We start from the raw sequence: 24,694 nt of genomic DNA on the forward strand, positions 1-24,694 counted from the left end.
AATGGCAAGGGCTTCACATGAAGCTGCAAAACACTATTCTTTGTTGGCTTTTCGAAGTGATCACCATGCTGCCTGCGGTCTCACCCTCCTATTGCAATCACCTTGGGAGCAGACATCTAGCCAAAGACTCCGACAAGAACTTGGATTACAATGGCTCCAAATGTCAGCGCTGGCAGTTCAAGTTCCAAAAGAACCTAGCCGTCAAATCAGTTTGGCCATATGTGCCCGATTGCGAGACCATGTGCGAGCTTGACTTTCTTCAAGCATTGAAAGGAGCCATCGATCAGGATACAAATCAATATACGGGAGAAAAGAAGATCAGTGAGTGCGTGGGCGATAGTGGTACCTGCGGTGGTCTCTCTATTGAGGATACATTGTTCTCCTCTCTTCGCAGCATTTGTTACTGCAAGGCGATCCTCATTCCACTTCGCCTTCATGGCACAGTGGATGGTCTTAAGTGTGAGCGACGACAGCTGCATGCATCCTTTGCCTCAAAACTTGGCGGAGGCTGGACGACTGAAGGAGACCCAGAGCTCCTCAAGAAGAATCTGCATTGTAACCAGCGCAAGGCCAGTCATTGTAACTGCGCAATTTTGGACCCATACAGAAAACTTTACGGGTTACCGCATGGAAAAGAATGTCCTGCGGAGGTGAAACCGCCAGCGCCTTGTGCTCCACCGCCTCGCATAGGCATCACTACTTACAACACGACTTCGCCATAAGTAATGGAATTTAAGCTTGATAGTAGCCTTGCCGCCGGATTGCCTCTTGTGCCTCGCCTTGTCGTTTCTGTGTGCCGGTGGAGCAATCGCAATGTGCTGTGCTAAGTTGGTTGTTGTCAAGAGACAAGAATACACCTTGATGGAGATGTGTTCCCCAAGCATCAAGATTGTTGTGATTCAGATTTGTGCAGCAGCTCAGAAGAATAGGGTATCATAACATTCAAGGGCTGCATGATCCATAACCATATCGTGTGCACATACACAAATATGTGTGCACAGTCAATATCAGCGACTCTCTTTCGACTCTTGGCCATAAACAGGAGTCAGAGTTCTCCTCGTAGACACCTCAGCCAAAGCTTGCTACTTTGCGAAATTGTGCAACTGTTCATTGTGCTGCAATGCAACACTGCAGATGATGTTGGATTGGATAGACTTGCATAAGATTGTCAGGGCCCAGTGACCGTTCTCATAGAGGTAGACAAAACTTCTGATCAATTCGCCAGGCATGAAGCCGTGGATGATGGCATTGTGCTGCATTCTGGCCACACTGTCCGGGACGGCTGTCAACGTCACCGCCAAGGCGAAGCAACTCCTTGGAGAGCAGAATTCACTCAAGGGTATCGACAAATCCCAAGATATGCTTGATTATCAAGGGAATGACTGCCAACGCTGGCGATTCGAGTTCCAGAAGGCGCTGCCATTCGATTCATCAGCCTTTGTCGACGGGATTGTCCCATGCGACGACTTGTGCGAGACGGCATTCATGGACGCATTGACAGAAGCAACGAAAAGAGACCGCTCCGCGACAACAGAGCCTAAAATCGATGAATGTGTTGCTGCTAGCGGTGCCTGTGGTGGCCTGGCTCAAGGTGCCTGGCCAGAACCTGACAATGCATGCCGATGCAAGACGGCTTTAGTCGTGCTTCGATTGCATGGCTACATGGACAATTCAAACTGTGAGCGAACAAGCTTGCATCAGAGGCTCGCAACAGCTCTCAACTGGACCGTCGATGGATCTCCGATACTTCGCAAAACAGGTCTGCGTTGTGACCAGCCGAAGAGCAGTCAGTGTACTTGTGCCAAGCTGGATCCAGCCACCAATTGGTATGGTGTTGCTCAGGGCAACAACTGTCCTGATGATATTATGCCGGCTGATGTTGCATTGTCGGCCAACGAGCAACAGCCAAGTCTTGACATTCCCATCACAATTCCCGACAATATCCTGCCCTGAAACCAATTGCAGTGCCGAGCTGAGTGGCATTTCATTCGTATAGCAGTCATTAGCAAATCAAAATCGTTGTGTTCGTTGCTGGTGTAGCAGTGTAGATGGTAGGACAATGACCGTGATGTATCAAACACTTACAGGCAGCGAAGAAGATTGGTAAAGAATACAGATAAACGCAAGTGCATGCAGAGATGAAGCTATTTCGTGTCCTTGGCAGTGTCGTCTTGTACATGAGCGAGCCAGCTTGCAAAAAGATCAAGACCACTCGACAATGTCTCGACTTGTTGCCACTGATCAGCGGTAGCTTGAAGACGTTCCAGAGTTGGCGTCTCCTCAACCAGGGAAGATAAGTCGGATAGATCTGTCAAGTCAGAGTCACTCTGGTCAAGCAGCTCGAGAATGTCCTTGTCTGCTTTTGACGGCGCTATTGTAGGAGTGTGGACCAACAGATCGAGCTCATCCACATCATCTTCCGTGATAGGATCACTTGAGGTGATCATCGGCTCTGTAGGCTCCTGACGTATGGTAGAAGAAGCAGAGACCGCTGGAGCAGCCGTTCTTTGCAATCTGGCAATCTCTTGTTGTTTGGGCTTGGATGGCAGCCTTTGACGCGCGCTGCTTTGCACCCATGCACTCAATTTCTTAATGTCCGATGCGGTCCTGACTTCAAACCATGTGCTCACTTCCTCAGCCGCAATCTCTGAGTCTGCCCTTGTTTCCTCTTCGTCATCAAACATGGACTCCAGCGCATCTTTGCTGAAATCAAGACAAGGACAAGTAGCATGGTCATCACGCTTCGCTTCGCATTCAGGTCCACAGCGGCCATGGCTTGGCATCAAAATGACTTTACAGCCAAGATCCCTGTCGGCAGCTTCTCGGACGCGATCGCCAAAGATCCAGTAAGTGTTGCCAAGGACGTCTTCACCAAGTGGCTTTGTGCGTAATCGAGCCGCGCGCTGGACTATGAATAGTGCAACGTCCAAAGCAAGGAGGCTCTTTTCATGCTCATCTCGAGCAGTAATCCACTTATCTTGCCACGCCTTGACTTCCGTCTTGTCGGACGTCTTGAATTGGGCAGTGTGTAGGTCTTGCTTGACAAGTTCGTATGCTTGCTTCATTGTCGCACGATCCTTCATGTGCTGCAAGGCTGCACTTCTGGCAGTGTTCTGCCGAGACTCCAAGTCTTTGCGTACGGCCTCGCACTGGAGACAGAGATGCATCATGTCGATGATGACGCTGATTTGCTGTTGTACATCATAGACCTCTTCCTCTTCGTCAATCTCCTCCTGAGAGGCTTGAGAGTGCGACGAACTCAAGTCACTCTCTGAGCCTGCACCAGACTGGTCCGTGATTTGTATCGGTGCCTTGGTCTTTGGGCCCGAATGTCGCTTAACAGATGCCTTGAGGACTTTTTGGTGTCCAAGAAAGTCAATCAGCACAGGCCATAGCTGGCCGTTACGGATGGTGGCTCGTTCAATTTCTGACAGCGCGAGTCGTAACGTTGCTTCTTCGACGAGGAGGGGCTCAGTCTTCTTATCAAGCATGAGACGAAGCATGCCGGCAGCGAGATGACGAAATGAGAGAAATTCGAGGTCTGCAAATGGATCGCATAGCCAAACGAGATGTTTCTGAGGAATCTGGCTCAAGAGGTGTTCAAAACGCGTGACAAACTCGCGTAATTGCAGGCGCATCGACCAGAGGGGCTCTGCTCGTAAAGCGACCTTGTGAAACTTGGGAGGCCAAGCGGCTTTGGTCTTCGATCCGGCCTGGTTGTGCTTTCGATTCAAGGCACCCAAGATCGCAGCTGACGAGCGTTTTCGGGCGAGCTCTGATTTGGGCGAATTACTTGGTCGAGCTGGGGCAACAGAGGGGAGGCGAACAGCTTTAGAGTCTCCTTTCTGGCCCCCATTATGTTTGCTGAAGGAGAGAATAGACTGCTTCAGCAGCTTTGGTTTTGCGGAAATAGCCACTTTGGGTTCAGTGTTGTCCAGTTTCGGCTACCGTCAGCTGAATAAACTAACCAAGAGATGCTGTACCTTTTTATTGGGCCCGTCCTGCGACATGTTCTCCTTTCCTTCAGACAAGACCCGGACCTGGGCAAGCATGGGCGAGGTGAGGCGGTTGTTGTGCTCGCTGCTTCGTCGCGTCGCGTTGGAATCAAAGACGCGCCAGAGGAGCAATTGCAAGTCACAATTTCACACAAGATATTTGTTCAGTCTCATCATGTATCATAATTGACCTTGCTGTGTCTGCCATGTCGTCTAAGCATATGCCCTATGCATACTGCAAGTTCTAGCGTCTGTCTATATACTTCCAGATCGGCCCGATATCTTGTGCAGATCAAATCTCAAATCTCATCTGCTCAGACTGCTCGCTTCATGACAGCTGAACAACGCGATCTAGCGGCCCGAAGCGCATGAGAAGGGTGCAGGCGGTCCTGGGGAAGGGCTCGGGTCTCAGCATAAGAAGTGAGATCTGCCCAATGCTGATAGCCACTCGAGAAGCTCAAAGATGGTCGACACACAGGAGCAGTCGAGAGCATGGTACAAGGAAGCGGCCGTCTATCAAATCTGGCCTCATTCCTTCGCAGACAGCAACGGCGATGGTGTAGGCGATTTGCAGGGTGCAATTTCTAAGATTGACTACCTTCATGAGCTTGGCATCGATGTCGTGTGGTTTTCGCCCCTGTATACCTCACCGATGGATGATATGGGGTACGACATTTCAAACTATTATGAAATAAACCCCCAGTACGGCACTATGGAGGACTGGCAGATGATGTGCGACAAGCTCAAGGCGAAGGGCATGAAGCTTGTGATGGATCTCGTGGTCAATCACTGTTCATCAGAGAGTCAGCTCTTCATCGACAGCTGCAATCGTGTCAATGGCAAAGATGACTGGTTCATCTGGCGCGATGCCAAAATGGTCGACGGCAAGCGAACAGAACCAAACAACTGGCTTGCTGCTTTCCGAGGCAGCACCTGGGAATGGAACGACAAGCGCCAGCAGTACTACTTGCACACTTTTGCAACAACTCAGCCTGACTTCAATTGGGAGAACAAAGACGTACGTGCAGAGGTGCACAAGATTATGCGTTTCTGGATGGATAAAGGTGCTGCTGGCTTTCGTATGGATGTCATCAACATGATTAGCAAGCATCCAGACTTGCCAGACGCTCCCATCACCATCCCTGGCAGCAAGTACCAGCCCTTCAACCAGCTTGTCTTTAACGGTCCTCATGTCCATGAGTATCTGCAAGAGCTCTATACTGAGGTCTACAGCAAGTACGAAACCTGCTTCAATGTCGGGGAGACACCCTGTGTCTCGCCTGCCGATGGCCTCAAGTATGTCGCGAAGTCACGCAACGAGCTGCAAATGATCTTTCAGTTCGAGCACGTCGACGTCGATATGGGCCCAGGAGGCAAGTTTACACCCACCAACGAACCCTGGAAGCTGTCAACACTCAAAGCCATCCTGAACAAATGGCAAGTTGCTATGCAGGAAGGAGATGGTTGGAACTCACTCTACTTGAGTAACCACGACCAGCCGCGTTGTGTCTCTCGCTACGGTGATGATTCGCCCGAGTGGCGTGATGTATCGGCACGGATGCTGGCTCTTTTCCTTGTATGCCAAGCGGGTACACCATACATCTACCAAGGTCAAGAGCTTGGCATGAAGAACCGATCAAGCTGGCCAATTGAGGACCAACGCGATCTCGATTCCATCAACTACTACAACGAAGTCATTGCAGAACGGGCCGAGAAGCAACAGATTCCAACCGAAAAGGTCGATATGTCGGATGTCTTGGCTGAGATTCAAAAGAAGTCTCGCGATAATGCGCGTACGCCTGTGCATTGGTCTGCTGAAAAGTTTGCTGGCTTTTCCACCGTCGAGCCCTGGATCGCTGTCATGGACGACTATCCTGAGTACAACGCCGCTGCACAAGTTGGCAATGACGGATCACACTACGAGTGGACGAAGGAGGTTCTCCGGTTTCGCAAGGACAATGATGTACTCATATATGGCATGTTCAAGTCATATGACGACGCACACGAGCAGATTTACGCCTTCACGCGAACGAATGGCAAGAGGGAAGTCCTTGTGCTTTGCAACTTTTCGAGCGAACAAGTTCAATGGGCTGTTCCTGCAGAGTTAAGCAAGGCCGAGAGGAAGGTTCTGCTCAGTAACTATACCTCCAGTGCTAGCCAACAGCATGGAGAGTCGGTCACGTTGCAGCCATGGGAAGCTCAGGTGATTGAGGTGCAAAAGTGCTAGAGCGTTTCCATCAAAAATGCCTCACAGCATCCGCAATGTAGCCATGATAGGACGTACATAGAGGGAAATTCAGAATGGGACAAAAGACGTATGTGCGACAGTATAGCCTGTGAGCTTGCATAAAATTTGCGACATCATTAATGAGCTCAAGGAGATACACAAGGAACTGCGTCGCAGAATACACTTCTCATTGTCTTCTGTCGATACGCCAGTCGCGACCATTCCGCGAAAGTCGCCTTGGTAGGGAGCTCTCGATTCAGATGGGATAATCTTGTTTGCATGCCCCTGACTTGAAGCCACGCGATATTTGCTGCGCACCACCGCCTGAAGCAGATTGCGAGCCTCATGAGCCCGCAAAGCTTGTAGATCGCAAGGATAATTGCCTCCTGAGAGCAGTCAAAGCTTCCCTCAAGAAGGCAGCACCATGCTCCACATCATCGTCGACTGTGCACACATTCGTTCTCATCTCGCCCACTGTCTAGCAGCACTCTTCTTGCAGCGCAAAATAGCATTAGAGTCGCTGTTACCCACACTCGTTTCTTCATCAGCACTACGGCACCCAGAGAAGCTCAGACACGGCCAAGTATGCGCCCTTCTGTGACAGCCTGCTTGGCCTTTTGCATTGGATGTTGCATTGCCTTTCCAACGGCCTTGCAGTTCCTCCAGATTGACCCCAAGGGCCATGTGACCGTCAGCAAAGTCAAGCATGAGGTGAACAAGCAAGTCGAGACAAAACGCAGGCCAAAGTCTCCTGGTCACCATCATCATGTGCCTAACCAGCTCCTTGCCTCAACGCCAAGTCTTATGCCAACTCCTATGCCAACTACTATGCCAACACCAACACCAGTTCCAAACAATGATGCACAAGTTGTCACAGGATCCGATCTTGGACTCATGCGAAAAGCTGAACCTTTGTTGGTGCCAGTGCTGGCAACTGACACAAAGCCTGTTCCCGATCCCAGCCCAGTGCTCTCTGCGCCATCCAGCACGCCAACGCCAACGCCTTCCCTTCCGCCCTCGAATCCTCCTGCCCATCATGAAGACCCCCCTAAGAACCAAGACAAAGCTGATGGCAATAAGGGCGGTCATTCTCAAGCCGACACGCAAGAGTACTTGGAATTGACCATCGAGAACGGAGGCTCGGAAAACTTATGGCCTGTTGCGATTCAGCTGAGTGTAAATGGGAACAATGGCCTGTCGCTCAGTCGCAATGTGCAGGATGACAAGATGTTTGGGTCAGAAGACCCACTCCTTCCTGGCTCATCAACAATTTTCAAGATTCCATACGGTGTCATGCAAGTCCAGGTCATACCACGCTTCGGATGTGAGACTGTGAATGGTAAGTTTACATGCAAACATGGGGACTGCGGAGGAGCTCGGTGCCCGGAAGGCTTCGTTCAGACCCAAGATCCAGTCACTAGATTTGAGCTTGGCTGGTGCGACCCGAAGAACAAGTACGTCGCTGGTAGCATCGCGTATGATATCAGCAACATTGACGTCCAGCCTTCTGGACGCGTCGGTGTGTCTGTGCAGGGCGGCCCAGGCGATAACTGCCCGACCAAGTCTTGTTCTCGAGAAGGGTGTGGAGTCTCAGATGCTTGGCTTTCGGCGTCAGATGTAGGCATCGGCTCACCAGCAGACACCGTTTGCAAGACAAAATCCCTAAGGGTGCGTTTCGACTGACATCAAAAGTCTCTGGCAGATGATACATCCAGCTTCTGACATCGTTCTAGGGTGTCAGATCCATTCCACAGTCGTAGCAACCTTCCTTATAGTCTGCCTAATCTATTCAAAGCTTGCGCCCTTGACTATCGAGCATGATGTTTTATTGCAACTTCGCTCGCTTCGAGTCTCCGCCACTGGAGCGAATTTCAAAGCGACGTGCGTAATCGACATACAGACGCCATCACAAAAACAGCCCAACCTACAAGACTGTAGCAGACGGCGCTATGAAGAGCTTTGGCGGGCATGCACGGGAGCGGCCGCGCGTCAATATGGGCGGTCAACGGGCCACGCCACAGTCGCGCGAGGAACTTCTTCGTCGAGCTGAAGCAGGCCGACAACAGCGCGATCTGCAGCGGCGCAAAGTGTCTGCTGCCATCGTCTTGCAAAGGTGTTACCGGGCGTATCTGGCCAGAGAAGTAGCGATGGATCTACTCAGGGCAGATTTCGATGCCATGATCGATGAGGGTTCTGATTTGCTTCAGATGAGACTCATTGCCTTCTTCTTCAATCCACGGAAGGATCTCGAGCGCTTTTTCTCACTGAATACGGGCAAGGATGTGGATCTTGAATCTGCATCTGAGGCCGGGGCCAGCATGTCTCATGTGTTCGATCGCTTGGCAAATATAGCTCGGGAAACCTATCTCTTTGTCCGTCTTAACAGCATGCAACATGCCAAGCTTGTCAAGATCGTGGCAGCGTGGGGAAAATATCATTCAGTCAGTGGTCATCATGCCCAGGATAGGATGGCATGGCTACTCGGTAGGGAGATGGATCGAGTAGCAAGGGACCCAAATGAAGAATGGAACCGAATGGTCATTGAAGCCTTACCTTCTGTGTTGGCATGGGACAACAGACAGCGTTGCGATCCTCGCCATGGGCCTGCGGGAAACTTCGAATATAACATTCTTGACCAGCCATTGCTAGTTCAATTGCCAGACTTCCTCAACATCAAGTGGTTGGGAGTGGATCGCCTGGAAGCTTTGTGTGCCTATAGGGAAGCTATAAGGGAAGAATGGCTAGATTGGTATGACTCGCGAAACGGGACGGAGTGGAAGTTTCTCAACTTCGCCCAGTTACTTTTCACCTATGTCTTCTCATCAGATAAGGAACTGTTTGCGTGGACTGGCAAATTCTGGTGGCAAGGTGATTTGGCTTCGAGAACTTTGTCCTACGCTCCACCAGCTGATGGCGGCATGGTGCCTCCTCGACTTTGGCTGCGAACTCTGACACAGCTCCTGATAATGTCGCTCATGCCAAGAACGGAATATGAAATTGCTCCAAATCAAGACACCCTGGACGATTATATGACATCTAATGCCTGGCTTCTTGAGCACACTAAGCCGCAGGTCCAAGAACTTCTGCACTTCCTCGCGAGTTCAACCTTTGTTGAGATGATGCTCCAACATCATGTCTCAGGGCCGGATTTCATCGCCACTCTTGAACTTCTCATGGCGATCATCGAGTACTGGCCTCAAGAGCGCGAGCAGTTGCTCACACAGCTTGCCCTGCGCGCACTGACTCAAACAGGCTTCATTCTCAAGCTGTACGAGACGGCAGAAAGTAAATTTCATTCTCGTCTCGAGGACTGGGGAAGCGAACAATTCCTCTTGGTCGAAATCTGCCATCGCATGTACATTACCATGCCAGACCAAGACTTTTTTGATCCTGGACGCAATCCTTTGCCCCTAGATCTCGTATGGAAACTTGGCAAGCTTCTCAATGCCAAAATCTATGATTTGGCAAAAGATAATGCCGCTAGGAGATCTACCCTTGCAGCTCGCGAAGCTATAGCTGTGCGCCTACTACATCACCTTGTAGTTCGCTATGGTCGTCAAGCACGGCCTGATCCGCTTCACTGGGTCCTGGCTGACCTGGCTGACCATTCCACAGATAGAAGCCTGATTGATTGGGTGTTGAATCAATCAGAACGGGATGCCGGAAGTGACGAAGAAGAAGAGATGGAGGACAGCGAGTCTGTGCCTGTCAGTACTCGGCGCAACATTGGCCAGCTGGGAATTATGACGATGTGTCCTTGGACCATCAAGTTTCATGATCGTCTTCAACTAATGCGCAATTTAATTGAAAGGGATGCTGAACGCTCTGGATTCCGCAATTACTGGCACCAAGTTTCGCGATACCCTGTCGCTGTTCGCCGGGAGCATGAGCTTGATGATGGTTTTGCAGTGCTCTGGCCCGCAGGTTCAGCAATCAAACAGCCACTCAGTATCGAATATCAAGATGTGTTTGGCATGCAAGAGGCAGGCATTGATGGCGGCGGCTTGACCAAGGAGTTCTTGCTCGAAGCATGCAAACAAGCCTTGCATCCAGATCGCGGCCTCTTTGTGGAAACGGCAGATCGACAATTACATCCAGTCACAAGCCCAGCTGCTCGGACAAAGAAGGCCTTGATGCAGTACGAATTCTTGGGACGGCTGGTTGGTAAGTGCATCTATGAAGGCATTCTGATTGATGCGTCATTCGCTCCATTCTTCTTGCTCAAATGGATTGGCAAGATGAGTTATCTGGATGACTTGCAATCCTTGGACAAGGATCTTTACATGGGCCTGCTCAAGCTCAAGGACTACACCGGAAATGTCGAAGAAGACTTAGCGCTGGACTTTACACTGACAGAGACTTCAGCTACCGGTACAACAACAATCAATTTGATCCCAAACGGCAGCGATACTCCAGTGACACGCCTCAATCGGCTGCAATACATTCACCTCGTTTGCCACTATAAACTGAATGCTCGCTATCGCAAACAAGCCGAGGCATTCGTTAATGGTCTTGGCGCTGTCCTCAATCCCAAGTGGCTAGCCATGTTTTCTACGAGCGAGCTGCAAGCACTCATTGGCGGCAACCCTGTTCCTATTGATGTGGCCGAGCTCAAGCGCAACACTCAATACGGCGGCTTCTCAAAGGATGATGCAACAGTCAACATTTTCTGGTACTGCCTAGAGCATCGCTTCACCGAGGACGAGCGACGCATGCTCATCAAGTTTGTCACTTCAACACCGCGACCCCCTCTCCTCGGCTTCCAGATGCTATCGCCAAAGTTTAGCATTCGCCATGCAGGCACGGATGTAGCAAGGCTGCCAACTGCGTCAACTTGCGTCAATTTACTCAAGCTTCCTGAGTACAAGGATGCAGATACATTGGAGCAGAAGTTGCGCTTGGCCATCACCGGTCATGCTGGGTTCGACCTTTCTTGATGGTTCATGTAATATATTGCATTTCTTTAGCACGTAGCCACATTCATCAAACAACGACAGAACCCATGAATCGCTTGCTCTACGTCCAAGAAATCGATGCCAAAACAATCTACTCTGTCTTGTCAGCAGGCGTCTCAGCAGGACTGCTCTCCCCCTGGTCATCCTCCTCAGCACCTCCCTCAGCCTGTGCACTCTCATTGAACTCACGCAGCACCTTGAGCGCCTCGTCCACCTTGAGCTTCAATGCCGCATCATCCTCAATCAAGTTGAGCAACTCGGCATTGTCCATCTCCAACAACATACCCGTAATCTTACCAGCCTGCTCAGGCTCGTGCTCCATGACTTTGGGATACAGCGCCTCACCGAGCATCTGCTTCTGGTTCTCTGGTGTAGCAGCTGCCAACAAAGCACTGCTGAGACCACCCATATCAAATGCACCGGCTCCTTGCTGTTGCATCATCTGAGGAGGCATCATACCTTGCGGCATCATACCACCAGCACGAGGTCCAGTAGGCTGCCTCATTGCGCCACCGCGACCACCACCCCTAGGCATGCCGTAAGGTTGTTGTTGCGGGTAACCTTGAGGATATCCACCTTGCTGCATGGGTGGGTACATACCTTGCATAGGCATACCACCACGGCCTTGACCAGCATAGCCGCCACGTCCACCTTGTTGTGGATAACCACCGGGCATACCACCAAATTGAGGACCCATACGTCCAGGTGCGCCACCACCGCCGAAGTAACCGTTAGGTTGCATAGGTGCACCGTAATAGCCACCCATAGGCACACCAGGGAATCCACCATGCGCGGCAGCCTGCTGCATGCGCAAGTTGTTTCGAGCGGCAATCTGTGCTTCGAGCTGGCCACGACGCTGTTCCTTGCGCTGAGCAAGGGCAACATACAATGGCTTGGCATTGAGCATTCGCTGATTCATCTCCGTGACGGCCTTGGTGGCTTCTTCCGGGGAAGAGAAACAAACAAAGCCAAAGCCCTTGGATTTACCAGCTTCGTCAAGCATAACTTTGGCGGAGGTGATGGTTCCATGGACGGCAAACTCCTCGCGGAGCTTCTCGTCATCGATCTCATCATCGAGGTTCTTGACAAAGAGGTTGACGCCCGAGTATTTTTGCATCTTCTCCATCTTGGCCTGCTGGTACGATCGACGCAACTCCTCCTCACGCTCATACTTCTTCTGTGCACGACCGACATAAAGCTTCTTGGACTTGAACTCAGTGTCATTGAGCTCCTCAACAGCCTTGGCGGCGTCTTCATGAGAAGCATAGTTGACGAAGCCGAATCCTTTGCTAGCACCGTCCTGATCACGCGCAAGAGCACATGACGTGACTTTACCGTACTTTGCAAAGAGCTCATTGAACTCCTCCTCCGTCACCTCAAGATCGACATTCTTGACGTAAATGTTGGTGAAGTTTTGCTTCATCGACTCAGACTTGGACATGCGCTCCTTCTGCGAGACGTGTGCACCGACATACACCTTTTTGTCGTTGAGCAGCATACCGTTCACATGCTTAATGGCTTCAGCGGCAGCCTCGTCTGTTTCGTAGTGCACGAAACCGAAACCTTTGCTGTTGCCGAGATCATCGGTAGCGACCTTGCACGAAAGGATGTTGCCAAAGGCAGAAAATGTGTCATGCAAAGCCTTGTTGTCGATGGCGCCATCGAGGTTCTTGATGAAGACATTGCCAGATCCAGTCTTGCGAAGGTGAGGGTCACGCTGGGAAGACATGATACGACATGCCTTTCCCTTGATGAGGGTGTAGTTGAGCTCCTCGAGCGCGCGTTCGGCGTCTTGAGAGTTGTTGAAGTTGACATAGGCATAACCAAGCGAACGACGGGTGACGGCATCCCTGCAAACACGAATGGAAGCAACGGGACCAATGCCATTGAAGAGCTCAAACAGCATGGCTTCCGTGACGGAGGACTCGAGCTCACCAACGTAGAGCGAGCCAGCAGAACGGTTGTCGCTGTTCTTGTCCTCGCTGTTGTTGGATTGCTGCTGCTGGGCCTGTTCAGGCGAAGCAGGTGCCTGCTGGGCGGGCTGAGCGACAGATGCCTCGGGAGAAGAAGACATTTTTTATGGATTTTCTCTGCAAGGAAGGTTAGCGCGCGTCCTGATTGATATGTGTCGAGCTGATGGGAATAGGCGTACAAGTTTTTTTTTGATTGTGGTTTTTTTGGGCGGAAGGTCTGTTCGTGGACTGATGATGTTAGCGCGTGTCCCGGTGATGACTGGAGGTACATACACAGAGAGGGACTGAGGGAGGAGGAGGGGGATGCAGGGGAGGAGTCTTTGGTCGTTGCTGCTTCGTCGTCTTTTGACTTTTTTTTCTTCCGGCGCAGTCACAAATTTCACTTCACCCATCAATATATATCAACTTCAAAGCTCAAGCTGCCGTATGTCTCGGGAACATGACTGGCTCACTCTGAGAAACTGCTCCATCGCATCAGAAGGCAAGCTGACACCGTCCTGCCAAGTCGTGATTGATGTGACGGGCGGCAGTATCGCTGATGTACGAGTTGTCAAGCAGGATGACTTTGACTTGACCATCCACCGAGCTAGGGATGTCGACTGTCGCGGCCACATCTTGACTGCTGGCTTCATGGATCTCCAGCTGAACGGAGCGTGGGACTTTGATTTCTGTACATACTCGGAAGACTACAAGGACAAGCTCGAGGATGTCTGCAGACGACTGCCTGCTCATGGCGTCACTGCATTTTGTCCGACTCTCATCACCTCTACTGCTGAGATTTATAAGCAGGTGGTACCGCTACTTGCTCCTCGGCAAGTCGCCAAAGGTGCTCAGATCCTGGGCGCTCATCTGGAAGGCCCGTACCTGAGCCCGGAGAAGCATGGCATACACAATCCGGACTGGATGAAACAAGCAAGCACATCCATGGAAGAGACCTATGGCAAAGACTATTCCAGCTCGACAGCTATCGTCACAATCGCGCCAGAGATGGACGGCTTGCTGGATATTGTCTCTAAGCTTGTAAGTCAGGACATCGTGGTAAGTCTCGGCCATAGTGCTGCGCCAATTGCTATTGCTCAGCAAGCACTTGATCGAGGCGCAACGATGCTGACGCATCTATACAATGCTATGCCGTCACTTCATCACAGAAAACCAAGTCTTATTGACTTGCTAGGGCAACGCACGGCACCCTTCTTTGGCCTCATTGCCGATAACATCCACGTCTCACCTTTTGCTGCAGCACTCGCCTACAAGGCCAATCCGGAAGGCTGTTGTCTGATTACAGATGCGAATAGTCCCCTTGGCATGGCTGATGGCACGTACACCGGTCCACACGGTATGCAGTTGACCAAAAAAGGAGAAGCGGCAACCATCTCAAATGGTGATATTGGAGGTGGAGCTTCCTCACTTGATACGTGCTTCAGAAATCTCCTGAATGCGAGCCAAGCAAAGATCGAAGCTGTGGTGCAGACAGTCAATGAGAATCCTGCTCGTGTCTTGGGCCTCAAGGATCAAGGACAAGTACGTAAGGGTTACATGGCAGATCTTGTTCTCATGACAGCTGAAGGAGATATTCTCAAGACATTCATCCGAGGGCAAGAGGTGTACAGTGCGACACAAAATTGGTGAGTAAACTACATGTACATTGTACAGACAGTACAGTAAAAGAAAACGTTGTCATCCGATCTGAATATCACTCTCTCTACTCCTTCAACTCCTTGACTTTGCCATCCTGTGATTCAAGTGACGAGCTGCGACTGAGTTGAGAGATGTCAAAGCCATTATCTTGTAGGTAATCCACGAAATCGCAATCTTCCTGCTGAATGCATTCCTGGCTCAATTCCGACACGAAGAAGAAGGCAACCATGGCAGCACAAATAGCCATGGCAGAGGCAACATAGAAATCACCTTTATAGCCAGCATTGGTAGAGCTGAAGCGAGATGCAATAGACGGGAAGGCATAGCTGCCGACAAACGCGCCGATTTTACCAATAGCCGCTGCGATTGCGTAATATTGCCCGCGCGCCATAGATGACGACGACTTGGCAGCGAGCAGACCTATTGTTAGCATTCAGTCACAACAGGAAGAACCTCACCTATTGAGTTACCAGCGCCAAATTCACCGAGAGAGAGGAAGATTCCATAGAAAACAATGAACCCAGCAATGCCATTCGCTAGAATCTTTTCGTAGAAGCCTGCAAGGAAGAAACCACAGGTCGCTTGCAGGACAAGACCAATGATGAGACAACGCTTAGGTCCAATGATATCTGACGCGTATGCACCAAGAATCGAGCCTGGTAAGTAAAAGACGTTGAGAAGTGTGTTCCATCCGAAGGTCTTTGCATAGGAACTTCCTGCTGGCAATACTGCATCTGTAATGGTGGCACTGTACAAACCAAAAGAGTAAGAGGCAAAGTCGTACACGAACCAGATGAAGCTGATGGCAGCGAGTTTGAGCCAATATCGCTTCAAGATGAGGGTATATGGGATCTTGACATTCCTGCCACCCATTCGTTTAAATGCCTTTGGTTCATGCATCTTGACTCGAAAGTAAAAGAGCGAGAGTGGAACAACAACGCCCAATCCGATCGTCATGCGCCAGACTGCTCGCAAGTGATTCGCCGTTAAGATGAGCACCAAAATATATGGCACAAAGGCGCCAAGCACAAAGCCCATGTCAATGGCTGTGTTGGTGACGAGAACAAAGATAAAGTGACGCTTGCCGGACGGTGTTTCTGCAGAGGTCTCGGAAGCAGCACAGGAAGAAGTGGGATACTCGGCGCCAATAGCGAATCCAAGAAAAGCGCGATAGCAGGTAATGGCAGCAAAGAGACCAGGAATGGAGCCATTCAGACCATAAGCACCGGCGCACATGGCCGTCCAGAGGATCAAGAGAGATGTGGCAATGAGCATGCCGTTCTTGCGACCAACTCGATCAGTCACATAGCCAAAGCACAATTGACCAACCACTGTACCACTGCAAGTTAGGGCATGATTCGACAAAAGATTTGCTTACACAAAAGAGATGGAGCCGAGCAGTTGCAAGCCGCGCGAGCCTTTGGACTCTTCGGGATACAGGTGCTTGAGAATGACAAGCACAGTACCGATAGAACTAGCAACATAGCCATCACTGAGCAGTGCGATACCGCAAACAACGACGGTCCAGTACTTTTGTGCGCTCGTACGAGTATCCAAGCTTTCGTCGCTGGCAAAAGCCGTGGGCTTTATTTGGTCGGGCGAGTCTATCGTGCGGATGGCGTTGTCGGGCCGCTTGGCCTTTGGCCGCATGGAATCGAGCATGGTAGCGAGTGGGTGGTGTCGAGGTGATTGCTCGTGGGTATGTACGGATGAGCCTTTTAACGTTTCATCTGCTTTGTGCTTGTACAGATGAGTCTGAGATTGCTGAGATGACTCGCGGGGGAATCGGCTTGGCGCCCGGCAAAATTCACCCAAAGTTGACGCCAGATGAGCCACTTGCCGAGTCGCCGTCTAATGTTGCCAGGACACCGCGGGCACATGCGAATAGGTATCAACTAGCACTGTCTGATGCATATACCACGTAGCTCGAGACCATTTGGCAAAAGGCCCCGCAAGCAAGAATCAGGTCCCGAACACTCATAAAATTGATTAGCTGCTTGAACCTACCTGGCCAAAGTTTCTGCCTAATTAGAAAAGTTGGTTGCTAGAACTGTAAAGTCTAGGAGAATGGTTGCAGAAGAGGATTAAAGGTTTAGGGACAATGAATACTGTAATCATCTGTACAGCGGCAGCTATTCTTCTGAATCCCACAATGAACAGCCTCTTTCTCGATACTTGGATTCTTGAGTCGATCCGGGTCCTTCGGCATGTCTAAATGTTCGGCGAGTCGTGGCAGAAGCAGACTATCAGCACATCCTGGGTACTCTTTAAGGTCGTGATGAAGGCGCTCAAAGGTGACATGCTGCAGACAAGTACAGGTACTACTTCCGCTTGCAGTCACGCGAAGACACACACCGGAATCTGCTTGACATCCATCCAATTTCATTTCAGGATTACGAGCATTGTCGAGTCGCTTTTTCGTGTTGCTGTTACAGAGCGCAGTGCAATCTCCATGTAAAGGATTGGGATAGACCGATTTGAAATGGAAGGTGGCTCGCGCACAATTGTAGTAGATATTACTTTCGGCCACGCCGCCTCCAGTCTCCGTGAGTAGTGAAGCAGTCGTGTCTGACGCCACTGGAGGAATGAGAGCAGTCAAGCCGACCCAGACAGTGACGCCGTAGATAGCTGAAAATGATGGCAGCATGAGATGTGAGGCTTGATTAAAAGATGTGCTGAGAGATATGCTGAGGGAGGTGCAGAGAGAGAAGCGTCTCATGGCGCTTTTATCATGACAACTGAGCATCAGATTGTTATCGAGGAGCCGGAAGTTGAAGAGTGATGTATCAGAATATGCTGACGCGATCATATACCTATCGAGTTGCCATCACATGGACATCTGCTACTCCTTGCCAAGATGCGACGTTGTTCTGTGTGGCGTATGATATTGCGATGATCAGATCCTTAGCAGGTTATAGCAGGCGTTGCTCCTGATGAAAAGTGTGCGAGCCTTTGCGAGCTATCACAAGGTCGCAAGATGCTCATCTCGCACTGATCATGAAAAGCCTCTGAACTCAGCTAGTGCTCGAGGCACTGGAGTACGGTCCGCCCAAATTAGAAGCTGCCGAAGTCTCAAGCGTACACACGGCCGAGGAACAGACACGGGACTTCAAGGAGCTAGCATGTAAAGCGAGCGTGTTTCATCTGATAGCATAGGTATGATATGGTTTCAGTATAGCTGCTGCCGATACCAGGCTTAGTCAAGCAATTCATCACCCGTAGACTGACAGAGTTGACGAGATGGCAATTGATGTCTCACGCCTTCACACAAAATACCGCAGTCGATAGCTTACGAACGTGCGACGACTTGACCAGGCCATTGCATCTGCCAGCGCATCCTGTCTTGTGGCTTGGAAACAAGCCAAGATGGTCGCTCGTCAATGTGAGCTTTGTCAGGTGCGAAAGCCACAGATGCGACGACCGCGTAATGGCATGAAACTCTGCAAAGACTGTTTCTGCACCTCACTGGAGCATGAATCCTACAAGACGATCGTCAAGCATAAACTCTTTCATCGTGGTGAACGAATCGCTATTGGGAGTAGTGGTGGGAAGGATTCTGTGTTTGCGGCGTATATGCTCAAGACGCTCAATGAGCGCTATGATTTGGGATTAGACCTTGTGATGCTCAGTGTCGATGAGGGCATTAAAGGCTATCGCGACGATTCCCTTGAAACTGTCAAACGCAATCAAATCGAGTATGCATTACCGCTCAAGATTGTCAGTTATGATGAGTTGTATGGGTGGGATATGGATCGCATTGTTGCTGCTGTTGGTAAGAAGTCAAATTGCACCTTCTGTGGTGTGTTTCGCAGACAGGCGCTCGATCGTGGTGCAGAGATGCTGGGAATTCAGCATATTGTGACTGGGCATAACGCGGATGACATGGCTGAGACAGTGATGATGAATCTGCTACGTGGCGATGTTGCTCGTTTGGGTCGTTGTACGGCCATCATCACTGAAGGTGGTGAATCCACCATCAAGCGCTCAAAACCCTTCAAATACACCTATGAAAAGGAAATCGTCCTGTATGCGCACTTCAAAAAGCTCGATTACTTTTCAACAGAATGCTTGTACTCACCTGAAGCATTTCGCGGGACTGCACGGACGCTGATTAAGGATCTGGAGGCGATTCGACCGAGTGCCATCATTGATATTATCCATTCTGGCGAGCAATTTGAGATCAAAGAGGCAGCTGCAATTCAAAAGCCTGGATCGTGTGTGCGTTGCGGGTACATGTCTAGCAAAGAAGTCTGCAAAGCCTGCGTCTTGTTGGAAGGTCTCAACACTGGTATCAGTAAGCTGGGTATTGGTGATGAGAAGAAGGCTCGTCGTCGTCATGCGGAGCAGCAGCAGCAGCAGGAGAAGACCAAGTCGACGACAATCGAGCGACGTACGGCAATCCAAGGTGGTCTGGACTTTTGAAGGGACAGCACTGCGTGTCTAGAGGAAGAGCCACCATCCGCAAGAAGGCAGGAAGCCGATGATGACGAGGATGAACAGCGTCAAGGGTATCTTGTACTCCACGTCTCGGCCGTTCTTTGCTTCAAGGCTAGCAATCATTTTGTTGTGTCGTCGTTGTCTGGCTTGGTAATACCTTGTCCGCGCGTCCATTCTGTGAAGTGCTCATTGACAGAGCAGCGGACTATGCTTATATAGATCTGAGACAGATCTTGGAGGAGCCAGCACGAAGCGGTCTGTGCTTGCGTGGGGTCTGAGATACAACTCGTGGTCATTGCTTGATACGTGATGTCCTGAGGGTGCATGCACAGGATGGATGCGCTCAGACGCTTTGTCTGTGTGTAAGGTAATGACATCTCTTGCAGTCTGGTCCGTAGCAGCAGCAGCAGCAGAACGAAGGAATATTTTGGGTTTCGCTTTTATCGTCATCACTAAGAAACAGCACTTATTGAGCAGCAGGGCAGTGCTACAGGGTAAGCGCAGCAGGTCCCGGGTAGCCTTGGCAGTGACTTGCTTGCTTGCTTGGCTCTACGGATGACGGTACTGTCAGGGCCACAAGACTGTCAACTTAGTCAAGTATAGGAACATTGTCGTGCTTACTTTTAGCGCGCTCTCCCTCAGTGATTGGCCTGGATTCCGCACTCTGGCTGCCACAAAGACTGCTGCTGCTGGGCGACCAGGCTGCTAGTGCTGCGACTGTGAGGATATCGGGGGAAGAAAAGAGACAGAGAAGGACCTGATATACTCTCGACTCTGCTCTATGCTGTATCATGCCATGAACAAGCCAGAGATACAGCCCATGTGATGTGATGATGTGTATGGCCTGGGCGACAACAACACAGACACAAGCGAGTCTTGAAGCGCCAGAGTGCTCACCCTCCATCACTCATCTGTACATCCTTACACGCTCTTTCTCTTGGCATCGCAGGCAGGGCTCAACTGCGCATAGCATCCCACATACAGCCACGCAGCATATAAGGGTCGCACGTTCCCTGTTCTTGTCTTGTACACACGGAGCAGACCTTGCTACAGCAGGACAGGGCAACTGCAATCAATGCCACGTCTAGAAGCAGACCACTTCCTCATTGCGCGTCCACCCACCTCAAAGGGACCCACTGCACCCATCTGCCAACTCCAACGTCTCGGCCCAGCTGCTTGTGGCACGCGCATCCATACACCCGCGTACGACCTGCGCAGAGCCTCACATGTGCTCGATCCACAAGAAGCAATTGTCACCAGCTACGAAGATGAACGTCTCGCAGTCTTCAAGTCACCCAAGAGCAAACTGGCACGGCGTGTGAGTCAAGCAACGACACGGCGCAGCAAGAGTGCATCACCAAGTACCACACCTCAGCGAACGCCTTTGTCAGTGCACAATTTGAATGCCTTGACACATGTCTGTTCTACCGACACACGTCCATCAGGCACCCTTCGCGTGCACTACAAACCCGATGCGCCTGGACGCGACTGGCAGATTGATCAGTCTTCCGCTGGCTTCACCTTTTGGACACAATTCAGTGGTGTGACCAACACCAACTTTCAATTGGTCTGGACACATCGCTATAAACCACAACGCAAGACGAGCGCGTCTTCCGTCATTTCGCGTCGTGCAAGTCGTTCTAATTCACCAGCACAGGGGAGTACCACTTCCTTATCTGCTGGGCTCGGAAAACGCAGACTCTCACTACCTGGATTAGTCTTACAGCCTGCGGATGAATGGACGTGTCGTATTGTGGATCCAGATAAAGTCGCCACAGTCGGCGAGTCGCGCGGTGTCAAAGTGGCTAAATTGACTGTTGATGAACTCATCCTCTACCATCTCCCTTCACGCACCTCAACAGATCAACCCTCACAAAGCACGGAGACATTTTCTTCGCCACTGTCACTGATAGCAGAGCAACCGCAACCGGAACGCATCAGTCGCACAGTGATTATGAGTGCTTTGTGGATTCTCACACACCCACACGATCTCTTCCTGATGCATGGTCTCGGTCAGGCTCCAGACTGGTTACATCGACCACGTGGCACGTCTCTGACTGCATCGACTCTGCCTCGCTCACGCTCACCGCTACGTCGCACACAGGGTGTAACGACACCAGGAACAAGTGTTCGCTCGGGTAGTAGTGCACCAGCCAGTCGAGACGCTTCTCCAAGTCCTGCACCAACAACAGAACGTGCACACTCGCAGTCTTTACACCGTGGTCGTACAATCAGTACCGAAGAGCCACGAGGACGTTCAAAGTCAAGCATCTCGAGTAGTACCATTCCTGGTCGAGCAACAACAACACGACCGACGTGTTATTCCTTCTTAAACAGTTTCAAGCTTTGGAAACCACGATCGCAGCGGCAACGATGATGAATCATGAATGCTCTAGACAGCGTGTTGTAGTGAAAATTATTTGTTTCCTTTGTATAAAAAATGAACTTCATGCAACACGATGCCCACCATCCTCCAAATCTGCATCCTCAAGATCATCACCAGCCATGCCACCTTCTTGGAACAACTGTGTCTGCAATACAGATAACCGTCGCAGCTTTGTCAGCAACACACCTGTCATCAGGGCATAATGAAAACTCGCACCAAGCCCATCTGAAGCACCATCTGCCCCTGTTGTATGCTCCTGCTCCACCAACAACTCAAGTGCCGATTCACCTTCCTTTGCACGTGCGGATGCCGCTTCAACACGCACTTCACTGATACGCGCAAGATAGCGTTCTCGAGCAGCAACAGCAGCATCGATTTGACAACCGGGGACTTGTGCACGGACTTGTAAACTCCCTGCCAACAAGTACAACACTAGAAATAAAGCATCTGCCAAGGCATATCGTGCTTGACTTGTTTTTTGAATAAGTAGTGCGTCCTTAGTGTGTGAAGCGTGGGATGCGTCGTGGAGCGATCGTGTCAATGCGTAGGATAAGTCTGCAATTTGTCGTGTACCGGCAAGGAGTTGTGCATACACGGTTGAGGGGAAGGGACCGCGGAGTCTTGGTTCATTGGGTGATTGTGCCAGTAATCCATGCAAATTGTCTAAATCTTGTCGAATCGCGAGAAAGCCCTCAACGGAGATAGCCGTGCGTTGCTTCCCAAAGGGATCTTGACGCCATGCGTGGCCTAGTTTGAGCCACAAGGCACTAAGTCCCTGCCGCAATGCAACACGAGCCTTGATGGGCCAGATGTAGGTATTGATCAGAGCACCCCAGATACAACCAGCTGTGACTGAGACGATGCGGTGGAATGCAATGAGAGTGATGATGGGCCTGACACCCCCTTCATCGGCATCTTGATCTGGCCCATCTTTTGATTGCTGAGAGAGAGTGAATGCATACAATGCAGAAAGATTGTAGGAGAGCAAGATGAAGCGACCTAGTTGCACGTTGTACTTTGCAGGATGAAGAATCATCCAGAGACAAGGTGTTGCAATGACGAGTCCAGCAGGTGTGAGAATACCCGCACGAGCAGGCGCTGCCGTCCAAATGAAACAAGCAAGGAGTGTTCCAATAGCACTGCCAGTGACACGCCATAGAGCAGCTGAATACGTACCACCCACTGAAGCATTCGTAATGATGACATAGGACAACAAACCCCATTCAAAGCGATACTCGAGAAACACACCACGCCAAGCATCCACCATGCTTGGTGTAGCAAAAAGCGCTGCACCAACACCCACTTTCAGACCAAACCGGATGTTAGGGTTTTTGAAGACGCGTAGCGCACGCCATAGATTATACTTGACCCGATCGAGCCATGATTTCTGCCTTGCAGGAACAGCTGATTTCGACTTTTGCTTTTTTTGTTGGCGACGCCAAATGCAGAGCCAATACCAGGATCTTGTTGGTTGCGCCTGGTATTTCTCCAGTGCCTGCAACACACGCATGAGTGCTTGTGTCTCCATGACAAAAGCTTGCAAGTTGTGCGAAAAGTACTCCATCGACGCTGCTACCTCTTCACGATCCGTCACTTGGCTGAGATCGGTTGCGTTGTGAAAGACTGGATGACTGTACAGTGTTGAGAGTGCTTTGATGTTCGCCTCTTCATACAACGCAAGTGCTGCATCGAGATTCTCAAAGAGCTGCACAGGCAAACGAACATGAAACTTTGCTTCAGCAAAAGGCATCTCAGCCAGTGCTTGTCGTGTTGTGAAAGCCAGTGACTTGATGGGTGGGCCAAGGTGGTGGATATATGTTCTTGCCACTTCCCTGGCAGTCAATGAACCTGTATCACTTTCCGGGTCTGCTTCACCACTCAACAGCATGGCTTGAACTTCGCAACTCGACAAGAGTCCTGATAAATGCTGTGCAACGTGCGTCATTTTCTTGACAATATCCATCAACAGTGCATACTCACGTTCGCGTCCAGCAAGACATAACTCATACCGTGCCATATCGAGCTGTTCCTGAAGGACAGCAAGTGTTTTACCATTCTGAGTCGCTGCAGCTTGGAGTTCTTCCGTATCGGTGCCACTTGTTTTCAGGAATGACTGCGTGACCAGTGTCAATAACTGTGACATGTGCGCCGTTGCTTGAATCATCTCTCTCTTCAACAACCGTGTTGCCGAGACAGGCATTACCAATCGATTCACAAGAATACTAATCCCCAGACCCATCAAGACCAGATACAGATAGCCACACAGCTTTTCAAAATTGAATCGACCGAGTTGAAGGGATCCTTCACGCGTGACATTGAAGAAGAGGACGACACTGGCCATGGATGCTGCAACGCCAATCAATGGACCGCCAATACGTTGCTTACAGTACGCAATCACACCAACACCACCGACGATCCACACAACCAAGACAACGACGTGTCCTGCGTTGCGTTGTCCAATTGCATTGAAACCAACAGCCGTAGCCATACTGCCCGCAGAAACAATTAATGACCAGGCAAGCGCGAGGAGTGCGTAGAGAGTCGCCTGGAGCATAGCACCTTGTGAGCGTGCTGGATGGAAGTAAACGCAGCAGGTGGCGACGAAATGCTTGCCATCTGTTGTCCCTAGAAACGCAAATGGTCTTGGTAGAAAGACAACGAGGGAAGCGAGGAAGTACGCGAGAAGACTTTTGAAGAGTGCAACATGATCTCTGCTGCTGTAGCGAGCGGTTGTTACTTGGATAGCTTGATAAGCTCGCGTGAAGAGAGACCGTTTCTTGTCGATTGAAGGCAGCAACGACTGATCTTCCTCACCACTGAGATTCTCTGACCTCTCTCGAAGGGAAGACAGTGTGATGGAGCGCCGGACACGTCGTCCATCGCGCAAAATGACGCTAGCTTGCGGTGTCGGTCCATCTAGCAGACGTCTCAGTTCAGCTTGTCCTGTAGGATATGTAGACTCGTCCTGCGAGTCTTCGTCTGAGAAGCTATGAATGCGCTGCGTTGCGCCGTAGCGCGTCATATGAATACAGCGCCAGTGCTAGTCAGGAGCTGAGCAGGATATAGCATGTAGACAGACATAC

General features: G+C 50.7%; 12 protein-coding genes across 12 annotated transcripts; 8 read left to right on the forward strand and 4 right to left on the reverse strand.

The window, feature by feature from the left end:
- Positions 1-17: 17 nt before the first annotated feature.
- BCR37DRAFT_389148 (uncharacterized protein) lies at positions 18-722 on the forward strand (the record flags this gene model as incomplete). Its single annotated transcript, XM_040870702.1, has 1 exon — positions 18-722. One exon carries the CDS (start codon positions 18-20, stop codon positions 720-722), a length of 705 nt encoding a protein of 234 aa, XP_040722955.1.
- A 505-nt stretch (positions 723-1,227) lies between these two features.
- BCR37DRAFT_394953 (uncharacterized protein) lies at positions 1,228-1,953 on the forward strand (the record flags this gene model as incomplete). Its single annotated transcript, XM_040871547.1, has 1 exon — positions 1,228-1,953. One exon carries the CDS (start codon positions 1,228-1,230, stop codon positions 1,951-1,953), a length of 726 nt encoding a protein of 241 aa, XP_040722956.1.
- A 191-nt stretch (positions 1,954-2,144) lies between these two features.
- On the reverse strand, positions 2,145-4,052 carry BCR37DRAFT_394954 (uncharacterized protein; the record flags this gene model as incomplete). Its single annotated transcript, XM_040871548.1, has 2 exons — positions 2,145-3,944; positions 3,984-4,052. 2 exons carry the CDS (start codon positions 4,050-4,052, stop codon positions 2,145-2,147), a joined length of 1,869 nt encoding a protein of 622 aa, XP_040722957.1.
- A 406-nt stretch (positions 4,053-4,458) lies between these two features.
- On the forward strand, positions 4,459-6,195 carry BCR37DRAFT_361276 (glycoside hydrolase family 13 protein; the record flags this gene model as incomplete). The annotated part of the gene is made up of 1 exon (XM_040868228.1): positions 4,459-6,195. A coding segment is annotated over one exon (1,737 nt), but the record flags the coding sequence as incomplete, so codon positions are not given.
- A 493-nt stretch (positions 6,196-6,688) lies between these two features.
- Positions 6,689-8,057, forward strand: BCR37DRAFT_153169 (uncharacterized protein). Its single transcript, XM_040866110.1, has one exon. It carries the CDS (start codon positions 6,808-6,810, stop codon positions 7,903-7,905), a length of 1,098 nt encoding a protein of 365 aa, XP_040722959.1. The 5' UTR covers positions 6,689-6,807; the 3' UTR covers positions 7,906-8,057.
- A 1,956-nt stretch (positions 8,058-10,013) lies between these two features.
- On the forward strand, positions 10,014-11,159 carry BCR37DRAFT_410844 (uncharacterized protein; the record flags this gene model as incomplete). The annotated part of the gene is made up of 1 exon (XM_040872185.1): positions 10,014-11,159. One exon carries the CDS (start codon positions 10,014-10,016, stop codon positions 11,157-11,159), a length of 1,146 nt encoding a protein of 381 aa, XP_040722960.1.
- Positions 11,160-11,213: 54 nt separating this feature from the next.
- Positions 11,214-13,441, reverse strand: BCR37DRAFT_153204 (uncharacterized protein). The gene is made up of 3 exons (XM_040866111.1): positions 13,426-13,441; positions 13,330-13,378; positions 11,214-13,267 (listed from the first exon to the last, which is right to left on the reverse strand). Exon 3 carries the CDS (start codon positions 13,249-13,251, stop codon positions 11,269-11,271), a length of 1,983 nt encoding a protein of 660 aa, XP_040722961.1. The 5' UTR covers positions 13,252-13,267; positions 13,330-13,378; positions 13,426-13,441; the 3' UTR covers positions 11,214-11,268.
- Positions 13,442-13,543: 102 nt separating this feature from the next.
- Positions 13,544-15,033, forward strand: BCR37DRAFT_382850 (carbohydrate esterase family 9 protein). The gene has a single exon (XM_040869966.1). The coding sequence runs from the start codon at positions 13,577-13,579 to the stop codon at positions 14,777-14,779; it is 1,203 nt and encodes a 400-aa protein (XP_040722962.1). The 5' UTR covers positions 13,544-13,576; the 3' UTR covers positions 14,780-15,033.
- Positions 14,816-16,665, reverse strand: BCR37DRAFT_153243 (major facilitator superfamily domain-containing protein). The gene is made up of 3 exons (XM_040866113.1): positions 16,167-16,665; positions 15,247-16,127; positions 14,816-15,208 (listed from the first exon to the last, which is right to left on the reverse strand). Exons 1-3 carry the CDS (start codon positions 16,448-16,450, stop codon positions 14,853-14,855), a joined length of 1,521 nt encoding a protein of 506 aa, XP_040722963.1. The 5' UTR covers positions 16,451-16,665; the 3' UTR covers positions 14,816-14,852.
- A 1,210-nt stretch (positions 16,666-17,875) lies between these two features.
- On the forward strand, positions 17,876-19,386 carry BCR37DRAFT_153241 (cytoplasmic tRNA 2-thiolation protein 1). The gene has a single exon (XM_040866112.1). It carries the CDS (start codon positions 18,155-18,157, stop codon positions 19,208-19,210), a length of 1,056 nt encoding a protein of 351 aa, XP_040722964.1. The 5' UTR covers positions 17,876-18,154; the 3' UTR covers positions 19,211-19,386.
- Positions 19,387-20,300: 914 nt separating this feature from the next.
- Positions 20,301-21,602, forward strand: BCR37DRAFT_389158 (uncharacterized protein; the record flags this gene model as incomplete). Its single annotated transcript, XM_040870703.1, has 1 exon — positions 20,301-21,602. One exon carries the CDS (start codon positions 20,301-20,303, stop codon positions 21,600-21,602), a length of 1,302 nt encoding a protein of 433 aa, XP_040722965.1.
- Positions 21,603-21,620: 18 nt separating this feature from the next.
- Positions 21,621-24,680, reverse strand: BCR37DRAFT_382854 (uncharacterized protein). The gene has a single exon (XM_040869967.1). The coding sequence runs from the start codon at positions 24,631-24,633 to the stop codon at positions 21,673-21,675; it is 2,961 nt and encodes a 986-aa protein (XP_040722966.1). The 5' UTR covers positions 24,634-24,680; the 3' UTR covers positions 21,621-21,672.
- Between the last annotated feature and the right edge of the window lie 14 nt (positions 24,681-24,694).

Source organism: Protomyces lactucae-debilis (genome assembly GCF_002105105.1).
Source record: "Protomyces lactucae-debilis strain 12-1054 chromosome Unknown BCR37scaffold_20, whole genome shotgun sequence".
In the NCBI taxonomy this organism is placed as follows: Eukaryota; Fungi; Ascomycota; class Taphrinomycetes; order Taphrinales; family Protomycetaceae; genus Protomyces; species Protomyces lactucae-debilis.

What these genes read in the sequence shown, in the direction of transcription:
- BCR37DRAFT_153204 (XM_040866111.1), bottom strand. Translation starts at nt 13,251, where the DNA reads ATGTCTTCTTCTCCCGAGGCATCTGTCGCTCAGCCCGCCCAGCAGGCA.
- BCR37DRAFT_153169 (XM_040866110.1), top strand. Translation starts at nt 6,808, where the DNA reads ATGCGCCCTTCTGTGACAGCCTGCTTGGCCTTTTGCATTGGATGTTGC.
- BCR37DRAFT_153241 (XM_040866112.1), top strand. Translation starts at nt 18,155, where the DNA reads ATGGTCGCTCGTCAATGTGAGCTTTGTCAGGTGCGAAAGCCACAGATG.
- BCR37DRAFT_382850 (XM_040869966.1), top strand. Translation starts at nt 13,577, where the DNA reads ATGTCTCGGGAACATGACTGGCTCACTCTGAGAAACTGCTCCATCGCA.
- BCR37DRAFT_382854 (XM_040869967.1), bottom strand. Translation starts at nt 24,633, where the DNA reads ATGACGCGCTACGGCGCAACGCAGCGCATTCATAGCTTCTCAGACGAA.
- BCR37DRAFT_153243 (XM_040866113.1), bottom strand. Translation starts at nt 16,450, where the DNA reads ATGCTCGATTCCATGCGGCCAAAGGCCAAGCGGCCCGACAACGCCATC. An exon ending in CTCGGCTCCATCTCTTTTGT is followed by an intron (nt 16,128 to 16,166) that starts GTAAGCAAATCT and finishes CCTAACTTGCAG; the next exon opens with TGGTACAGTGGTTGGTCAAT. An exon ending in TGGCGCTGGTAACTCAATAG is followed by an intron (nt 15,209 to 15,246) that starts GTGAGGTTCTTC and finishes TGCTAACAATAG; the next exon opens with GTCTGCTCGCTGCCAAGTCG.